The sequence below is a fragment of the Syngnathus scovelli genome, chromosome 9 (assembly GCF_024217435.2).
Source record: "Syngnathus scovelli strain Florida chromosome 9, RoL_Ssco_1.2, whole genome shotgun sequence".
Classification (NCBI taxonomy): Eukaryota; Metazoa; Chordata; class Actinopteri; order Syngnathiformes; family Syngnathidae; genus Syngnathus; species Syngnathus scovelli.
In genome coordinates, this window is record NC_090855.1 from 16,555,717 (window position 1) to 16,565,900 (window position 10,184).

General features: G+C 47.5%; 1 protein-coding gene across 5 annotated transcripts in view; it reads right to left on the reverse strand.

Annotated features, from left to right (window-relative positions):
• LOC125975076 (DNA-directed RNA polymerase III subunit RPC7-like) overlaps positions 1-8,717 on the reverse strand; it is a 23,086-nt gene extending 14,369 nt beyond the window's left edge. Inside the window, exons 1-4 of one of the 5 annotated variants that reach the window (XM_049730207.2) lie at positions 8,444-8,704; positions 5,348-5,454; positions 5,140-5,278; positions 5,003-5,074 (exon numbers count right to left, since the gene is read on the reverse strand). In XM_049730207.2, the coding sequence (XP_049586164.1) occupies positions 5,003-5,074; positions 5,140-5,278; positions 5,348-5,449 (313 nt within the window). In that variant the 5' untranslated portion in view covers positions 5,450-5,454; positions 8,444-8,704. Of the gene's footprint in view, positions 1-5,002; positions 5,075-5,139; positions 5,279-5,347; positions 5,455-8,331 lie in introns of all 5 variants that reach the window. The other 4 variants (XM_049730203.2, XM_049730205.2, XM_049730204.2 and 1 more) reach the window with 4 other exon arrangements.
• Positions 8,718-10,184: the final 1,467 nt, after the last annotated feature.

Here is a 10,184-nt window from a genome sequence, read left to right on the forward strand (position 1 = left end):
TGTTCTTTGTCTAGCTAAAGAGAAGTTCTTTCTCTATTATACCTTGTAGTTTCTATTTATGAATTGTTGTTGACCGGGACAGTTTTTAAGTTATCCCATATTTACTCAATGTTTGGTTAAGTAGACTTCATGCAAGTTATTTCACATCTACTTAACGTTTGTTGGAGTGTATGCACGAGAGGTATCTGATGATTTACTCATCATTATTATGGTGTGAAACGTAGCAAGAAAGTCTAGAGCATTGTTTTACAGGGACACGGCATCCAGGAGTTGGATATCAACACCGAGCTGTCACAATCAGTGTTGCCGACCCATCCCGCTCTGGACTTGCAGACAGAGGAAACTGGATGGGAGCTTTGAACATCACCGCTGTGTGCCAGGATGAGAGAGCCGTTTTCAAGGTGTAAGGGCTCTACTACCAACATGGCTGCACCATCGGACGGGACCTACTTCATCCAGAAGTTCAGAAGCACTGCCTCACCTGCATCCTATGAGTGCACGTGCCTGTTCAGAACGGATCGTGGTTTTGTGGTCACAAGAGTTGTCCGATGCTGCCTGCCAACTGGACACGAGTGTGTGCGCCAGTGTGTGTGACAGACCACACCTACAGACTAGAACATCATCAGCTGACGAAAACACGAGCACATATACAACTTCTTAGACGTGACAGATGTGATAATGATAATGAAACGTGGATTGCGTAGATGCTGTTCTGTTGAGCATGTTTTACAGAAACTTGTTGATTTGACCATCAAAAATGCTTTGCAAGTAATGGATACAATGATGTACTGTTTCTGTGTTTTTCTTTTTCTTTTTTTATTGATAGCATTCTGGTCGCCTAAGGCAGAGGGACCGTGTGAGACTTTTCCTGCTAATAACGTCTGGCCAGCAGGTTTTTCGCTTGCACAATAAGTTTGATCTGGGGTATTGAGGGTAAACCTCATCTTCACTGGAAATTGTTGCTATCATTGTTTGTTGTTTTTTAATTTTACTATTCTTCTTTCTTCGTTATATTTTATTGCTTGCCTTTGTTGTTTGGGGTGGCATAATCATATGATAAAACAGGAGGGAGATGTCAGGGTTTTTCAGATTATCCTTATCGTATGATTATGTTGGAATGCAACCGGTAATAAATAACCTAGCTTGTCCCATCCTACACAAGGTCGTAAAACATCCCGATATGTTTTGACTAGAGGACAAGGGCTTTCTCTATTCAGTCCACTCTTACCCCCACCCTGTTTCTCTGAATAAAAATGCTCTTGCAGGAGCTGAGTCAGACCTCCATTCGAACATCACTGTACGCACAGCGACGAATGGACTCTCCACCTGCAGGTGTCTAAAAGGACTTACTTGTCTCCCGTGTGGTTCTTGCAAAATAAGTTGGAGTGAGCGAATCTCTAACAGCGCACACCTGAGTTCTCAAGACTCAAAAGGAAGCTGGGAAACGGGGCGACCAGCTCAAATGGAAAAGGAATGGTGGAGGTAAAACAGCTTGCAGATGCTCTTGGTTTGTGTGCCAATGTTGCTCAGGCTTGTAATATTTGCACTTGGGACGCAAACACTGCTGCTGTGTTGCCCTGCTTGGTTGAGTCTTGGATTTATTTCATTTCATGGCAAGAGGCAACAGTTTTTTTTCATGACTGAAATTCAAATCTAACTTCAAGCATGTTGTACCTCCTTAGAGGACACACGCCGACTGGGCTCTTGTATTTTTTTTCCATGGCTCTTCGGTGTGTTCAACTTGTTTTGAAGACAAAACCTTATGAGAAACAAAGAAACAACAAGAAGTTCCGTTGTCTGCGGTCGATGACATTGAAGCTTAAATTTGCTTTGCTTTATAGCCGGTGACTTTGGAACATGGCGTATCGTTTGACAACTCTTGAGTACATACAAAAATGCCAATCGAGCATATCAAATGTAGTCGTTGGTAAACCAAAAGACAATGGCCCAGTAGAGACGCAAAAAAAGCCGGTCGCAATTGAATGGCTCCAAAATGTATTGAAAGTAGGGCTCCTAAATTCTGAAAAGTAGATTCAAGAACCATCATCTCTTGGCAGCAATTGTACACCTAGTTGTTGAGCAGATCTCCCTGATGTGGAGACCGATAGCATCCCTAGTGGCGGGATGCTGAGTAAAATCGTCCCCACACATCGTGGCAAATGTCGTTGACCCTCAACCCCCCGCTTCTGACTGCTTTGAGAGCGAACCGTGTTGGTTTGCGAGCCTCGAGATGGACCCCACTAGTTTAAGCCTACGTCTCGCCATTTGGGACTCAGGCGGCAGCAATAAACGGAGGGTCGGCCATTCGAATCCCGGTGATCTTGCCGGTCGTTTGGTGGCGGTCGGAGGGTCCTTGGTGCGCATCGGCAGCCACGCCTCCGTCTGTCGGCCTGCCTGCATAGGGCAGCCGTGGCGACTGTCTAAAGCCAATGCATAATAATCGCGACTGGAGTACTCGATGGTCGTGAGGCTTCGCCTCACACATAATTTGTCTCCTGCACTTGTGCGCGAGCAGGAAGTGGTCTCCCCCATTTTTACTTTCCTGGGAAAACAAAGCCACCTTATCGTGGTGGAGGGGTTTGCGTGTCTCAATGATCCTAGGAGCCATGTTGTCTGGGGATTCATGCCCCTGGTAGGGTCACCCATGGCAAAAGGGTCCTAGGTGAGGGGCACGGCACGGCAAAGCATGGCTCACAGAAGCCCCTTATGAAGAAAAACATAAATGGACTTCGTTTTCCATCGCCCGGACGCAAGTCACTGGGGCCCTCCTCTGGAGCCAGGCCTGGAGGTGGGGCTCGAAGGCAAGCATCTGGTGGCCGGGCCTTCGCCCATGGGGCCTGGCCGGGCACAGCCCGAAAATGAGACGTGGGTCCCCCTTCCCATGGGCTCATCACCTGTGGGAGGGGCCAAAGGGGTCAGGTGCTAAGTGAGCTGGGAGGTGACCCGATCCCTGGCTGCAGAAGCTGGCTTTTGGGACATGGAATGTCACCTCTCGCTGTTGTGCGAGGCAGAAAAGTTCCAAGTAGATATAGTCGGACTTGCCTCCACACACAGTTTGGGTTCCGGTACTAGCCCTCTCGAGAGGGGCTGGACTCTCTTCCACTCTGGAGTTGCCCACGGTGAGAGGCGTCGAGCAGGTGTGGGTATACCTATTGCCCCCCAGCTGGGCGCCTGCACATTGGGGTTCACCCCGGTGAACGAGAGGGTAGCCTCCCTCTGCCTTCGGGTGGGGGGACGGGTCCTGACTGTTGTTTGTGTCTATGCACCAAACGGCAGCTCAGTGTACTCACCCTTTTTGGGGTCCTTGGAGGAAGTGCTGGAGAGCGCTCCTTCTGGGGACTCCATCGTTCTACTGGGTGACTTCAATGCTCACGTGGGCAATGACAGTGAGACCTGGAAGGATGTGATTGGGAGGAATGCCCCCTCCCCGATCTGAACCCGAGTGGTGTTCTATTATTGGACTTCTGTGCTCGACACGGATTGTCAATCATGAACACCATGTTCAAACATAAGGGTGTCCATGTGTGCACTTGGCATCAAGAAGAGCTTCAACTCCAGCCTCCAGCAGAGCTTTTCCCACGTCCTGGAGGAGGCGGGGGACATTGAGTCCGAATGCCTCCATTGTTGAGGCAGCCGACCAGGGTTTTTAAAGGCTCTGGATGTTGTGGGGCTGTCCTGGCTGACACGCCTCTACAACATTGCGTGGACATCGGGGTCAGTGCCTCTGGATTGGCAGACTGGGGTGGTGGTTCCCCTCTTTAAGAAGGGGGACCGGAGGGTGTCTTCCAACTACAGATGAATACACTCCTCAGCCTCCCTAGTAAGGTCTATTCAGGGGTGCTGGAGAGGATGGTCCGTCGGGAGGTCGAACCTCGGATTCAGGAGGAGCAGTGTGGCTTTTGTCCTGGCCGTGGAACAGTGGATCAGCTCTATACCCTCGGCTCAACCAGCCCACGTGTTTTGTGGAAATGTAGAAGGCGTTCGACCGTGTCCCTAGGGAAGTTCTATGGAGGGTGCTTTGGGAGTACGGGGTGCTGAACCAACTGATAAGGGCGGTTCGGTCCCTGTATCATCGATGCCAGAGTTTGGTCCGCATTTCCAGCAGTAAGTCGGAGTCGTTCCCAGTGTGGGTTGAACTCCGCCAAGGCTGCTCTTTCTCACCGATTCTGTTCATAACTTTTATGGACAGAATTTCTAGGCGCAGCCGAGGCGTTGAGGGTGTCCGGTTTGGGGACCTCAGCATTGCGTCTCTGCTTTTTGCAGACGTTGTGGTGCTGGTGGCTTCTTCAAACCATGATCTCCAGCTCTCGCTAGAGCAGTTCGCAGCCGAGTGTGAACCGGTCGGAAAAGGGGGTCATGTTCTCTCCAGATCGGGGATGAGATCCTGCCCCAAGTGGAGGAGTTCAAGTATCTTGGGGTCTTGTTCACGAGTGAGGGCAGGATGGAGCGTGAGATCTGTACCGGTCTGTCGTGGTGAAAAGAGAGCTGAACCAAAAGGCAGTTTACCGGTTGATCTATGCTCCTACCCTCAGCTATGGTCACGAGCTATGGGTCATAACCGAAAGAATGAGATCCCGTATACAAGCGGCCGAAATGACCTTCCTCCGCAGGGTGTCCGGGCTCTCCCTTAGAGATAGGGTGAGAAGCTCGGTCATCCGGGAGAAACTTAGAGTCGCTGTTCCTCCACGTTGAGAGGAACTAGATGAGGTGGCTCGGGCATCTCATCAAGATGCCTCCTGGACGCCTCCCTGGAGAGGTGTTCTGGGCATGTCCCACCGGCAGGAGACCCCGTGGACGAGCCCAGACACACTGAGAGACTGTCTCTAAGCTGGCCTGGGAACGCGGGATGAGACCCGACCCCGGATAAGCAGAAGAAGATGGATGGATGGATGGATGGATGGATGGATGGATGGATGGATGGATGGATGGATGGATGGATGGATGGATGGATGGATGGATGGATGGATGGGAAAACAAAGGTATGGCAAGTCCGTAAATGTACCTGTGATCCAGTTGGTCAGCGCGTCCATTTGCTCGCTGGAGTTGTGGTATTTGTCTGAATATCTTTCCACATCTGAATATCAGATCAAAATCAAACAATGGATCTAGATATGTGCAGCAGCAGCCAAGGTCTCTGACCTGCGTGTGACCTGTGACCCGCGTGCGGCTGGATGAAACCTGGTCGTGCGCCCATGGCGCCTCTGAGCTCCTGCTTGAGGGCCAACAGGTACTCTGCCTCTTCGCCACACGTCAGGGGGAGGGGCTTGAGCTCCATCGCCTGCGCCGCACAGGAAAAAGGTCAAAGGTGACAGGTCAAGCCGGGCTGATTCCGATGTCGGTCACTTACGGGAAACAGAGGACTGGGCTGCTGGACAGACGGCAGGAGCGGTTCGCCTCTGGTGACACTTGTGCCCTCTGCACCGCGCCGGCCACGACCACACCCCGACATCCCGCCTACGAGCCATTTGAGCAACGACAACAGCAAAAGCGTGACTGTTTTTGCTTGGGAGGTGGTCGCCGTGGCAATGCAAGAAAACCACAACTAATGTGTTCATGTAAGATGCCACGGTAGCGACCTTTGGCAGCCGGTTATGAACTACAGTGCCTTCAAAAAGTATTTCCCTCCTGAAGATGGCACAAAATAAAAAGGTTCAAGAGTGCACCATATATCATCCAAAAGTAGGACTGCAAAAATAAATAACAGGTCAAATCAACCATAGATGAGAGGCAGAAAAGAAAAAGTTAAAATAAAATCATTCATGTTCAGTAGAATATATTAGACCAAATGTTTGGTCAAATCAGCAACACTTATGATTTTTAAATTGAATCACTATTTTATATTGATTAAAATACATCAATTAACCAGCCAATTAATGACAGAGTCAAACCTCTACAGTTAAGGACAAAATTATTAGCCCCCCTTTGAAAATTTCAGCACAGCATTTATGAGCATATCAGATTTATTAGGAAACCTTCATTACACATAATTTTGCTCAGAAGCAGAACATTACATACAAAACCAAAAAATACCATGGTCAAAATTATTAGCCCCCCTAGCATCAATGGTCAATTGTGTATCCTTTTTGCTCGACAACAGCTTGCAGTCGTTTTGTATAGTTCTCAACAAGCTTAAGACAGGTCTCCTGAGGAATTGCAGCCCATTCTTCCTTGGCAACTCTCTCAAGTTCCTCTAGGTTTGATGGTCGTCTGGCGTGAACTCTGGTCTTCAGTTGTTTCCATAAGTTTTCGATGGGGTTTAAATCTGGGCAGGCCACTTCAGAACATTGACTTAGCTCTTCTGAAGGTATTCCTTAACCATTATCGATGTATGTTTCGGGTCATTGTCATGCTGAAACACAAAACGATGACCAAAACCTAACTTCCAAGCAGACTGTTTAAGGTTTTCCCTCAAAATCTTCTCATAATCTTCTTTCCTCATGATTCCTTCTATCCTGACAAGATTCCAAGTGCCAGCTGCACGGAAGCACCCCCAAAGCATAATGCTCCCACCTCCGTGTTTCACAGTCGGGACAGTCTTCTTAGGGTTGTATGCTTCTCCCTTCTTCCTCCAAACAAAGGCTACATCTCGGTGACCAAACAGCTCCAGTTTAGTCTCATCTGACCACAGAACACGCTTCCAATATTGATCGCCTTTCTCCATGTTGTCCCGAGCATACTGCAATCTTGCTTAAAGGTGTCTCTTTTGAAGGAGTGGCGTTCTTCTTGGTCTGCACCCTCGCAGACCATTTCTGTGCAGGGCTCTTGTGACTGTCTTCCTTGAGACATCTATTCCAGACTTCCCCAAGTCATTAACTAGTGTCTTGGCAGTTGTTCGTAGATCTTTCGATACATCTCTGACTACCTTTCTTTCCAAAGATTTTGAAATCATTCGCTTCCTGCCTCTGCCTTTGTTGTTCTGTACTGTGTGAATTTCCTTGAACTTCTTTATAATGCTTTTGACTGCAGTTCTTGAGACTTTGAATTACTTTGATATACTTGTATAACCTTCTCCTTCCTTGTGAGGATCAACAATTCTTTTTTTAAGTCAAGACTAATTTCTTTTCCTTTCACCATGATTGCAGACTAATGTGAACCACAGGTAAACTTCAGCCAAGCGTAATATTGAAAGCAACCTCTAGATTTGATTTCAGGTCAATCATTGAGAGCTTGGCAAAGTTTTAACAACTTGTTAGACCAGTGTTTTGGAATATAACTCAACAGATCAACCATTACTCCCAAAGGGCTAATAATTTTGACCATGGTATTTTTTGGTTTTGTATGTAATGTTCTGCTTCTGAGCAAAATTACGTGTAATGAAGGTTTCCTAATAAATCTGATATGCTCATAAATGCTGTGCTAAAATTTCACTGCTCTAGTAAGTAGCAGTCAGGAAATATTAAAAAAAATAATGACATTTTCAAAGGGGGGCTAATAATTTTGTCCTTAACTGTACATACGATTGCTTAAACATAAGTTTTTCAACATGTGATGTGAAATTAGATAAAATATTTGACTCAATATCAATATAAAACACAAAAAAAATCATCATACCATGTGAAATTAGATCAAATATTTCACACAATATCCAAAGTAATTCCCAACATACGACGTCATCATGTTTAGCCCGCTAGACAGCGGCACGACGAGGTGACATCAGTTAGCGTCCCAACGCAAATGGTAGTCGTGGTGAAAAAAGAAGTTGATGATTTCCTTACAATTAAAACAAGACATCATAGGAAAACATGAGCGCGGGGTGCGTGTGAGTGATCTTGCAAAACAATATCACCGTAAAAAGGTGTCAACAATCATTAAGCAGAAGGGAGCCCTCAAAGCAGCCAAGCGATTCAAGGGGATCCGAATCATCTCTAAATGTCAGAGCCCTACCCTGGAAGAGATGTACGCCTTTTGCTTATATGGATAAAGGACAAGGAGATTGCTGGTGAAACCGAAACGAATTAAATTTGTATGTAGAGGTTTGTGTTTGTTTTAATTGGGACGACGATGAATGACTATGAGAATGTTGCGTTTAAATCACCACCAAGCCATACTTTGTTCAGCCATCAAAAATTCGATTGTGGGTTTACTTTTACTCTATCTCATATCCAACTTGGACGTAATGTCATTGTAGACTAGTGATGAAGTCGGTTCTCCTTTCAGTCGTGCACTGTAGAACGTCGATAGGATGGTGACCGTGATGTTGTCAGCGATATAAAAAGCGCGCCGTCAAGCACAATCGGAGAGCGGACATATTTTGTCGTAGTTGTTGTCCGTCTTACTGGCCACAGTGTGAAACAAACGAAGCAAGTTCTCCAAGCAGACACGACAACAAACCTTGCTTAAAGCTCCACTCAAGCGTTGAGTGAAGTTCCACTCAGCAGTCGTCGTAATGCACTAAAGTCAAATCTTTTGCACAAAGCTTTCTCCTTTCCATCCAAAGTCTTACTTCGGCTGTGAGTCGTCAGTCGGCTGAAAAATGAAGCCTTTCGTAGTTGCCCGAGTCATTACGCGCCAGCCGCCATCTTCCCATTCTTTCTACTTTGTGCTGTTTGGATCCTTCAGCCAATCAGACATTAGCACGCCGCCTCCTGGCGGCTCGCCGAAGCACTGCAGCAAAGTCACAATCCGAGCCTAGCAAACCAGGTGTGACTATAATAAGACACACTCGACTCCGTGCGTGGCGTTTGTGATGACGTACTTTATTTTCTCTCAGACACGTACCACCTCTCAACATCCCGCATGGAGCAACACTCGATGGACGCGCCCTTAGTTCCAACAGTGGGGACTGGGTAGTTGTGTTGAGGTGGGGCAAACCTCAGCAGACAGACAGTTCGAATGAACCAATCAGCAAAGAGCATAAGTGCCGTTGGGGAAATTAATCCACGTATCCTCCTGAAACAAATGCTTCTTCCACTGCCGTTGTCGATCGGGTCTTTAGTAATGACTCGACGTGTTTCTAGTTATTCAAAACGGAGTTTAAAGCTGAATTAAACTAACTATCGCGCGCCTTTTTGTGATGTTGCACACGAAGGATACACCAGATCACGTCAACGAATTTAATTTTGTTGTTATATGATTCTAGCTGGCGGCTCGGTGGCGCACTGGGTAGCACGTCCGCCTCACAGTTAGGAGGGTGTGGGTTCGATTCCACCTCCGGCCCTCCCTGTGCGGAGTTTGCATGTTCTCCCCGAGCCCGCGTGGGTTTTCTCCGGGCACTCCGGTTTCCTCCCACATCCCAAAAACATGCTTGGTAGGCCGATTGATCACTCCAAATTGTCCCTAGGTGTGAGTGCGAGTGCGAATGGTTGTTTGTCTCTGTGTGCCCTGCGATTGGCTGGCAACCGGTTCAGGGTGTCCCCCGCCTACTGCCCGATGACGGCTGGGATAGGCTCCAGCACGCCCGCGACCCCCGTGGGGACTAAGCGGTTCAGAAAATGGATGGATGGATGGGATGATTCTAGCTCGGGGCAACGTGCGGCCCGCGGGCCACATCCGGCTCACGGGGCCGTTTAATCCGGCCCCCCAAACCTGAATAAATTCTATTATTAAACTTTTTTTAAAACAATTATTTTGCCTGCAATGACTGCGTTTCCCCAGTAGATAGAGAACCGCCCGCGCACGCATTTACTCCCGGAAGCCGTGTCAAAAAGCTCGGTGCACACTCACAAGTGCGTGTACGTACTCAGTAGTACGGACACGGCGCACTCCACGCTCTATTTCTATCAGTGCCGAAGTTTGAGTGTGGGCTGTGACGTTAGCATTCTCGTAATTCGCGCGCTGAGCTTTCAGATACAGTTTTAGGCTAAAGCCACCCACAAATCTTCCTCTGGAATCCTTCCATTAAAATGAGTGGCACAAGGAAAAGAAAGGTGGACAGAGTGCCGAGTGTTTAAAAAAGAATGGACAAAATATTTTTTCGCTTGAGTCCGATCAATTCCGGTTTGTCTGAAATGCCAAGAAACAGTTGCAGTATTCAAGGACTACAATATTAGCCATCACTTTGCTACGAAGCATACTAACTACGCTAGCATTCAACACATAAACGGGCGGCTGCAGCGGAGAGGTTGACAGCTAATTTGAAGACTCAGCAAAACTTTTTTCACCGACAAACTGCGGATCAAAAGTCAAGTACAGAGGTAAGTTTTTGATGCACCACCTGTTTTCGACTAATCTTGACTTTTAAAGTT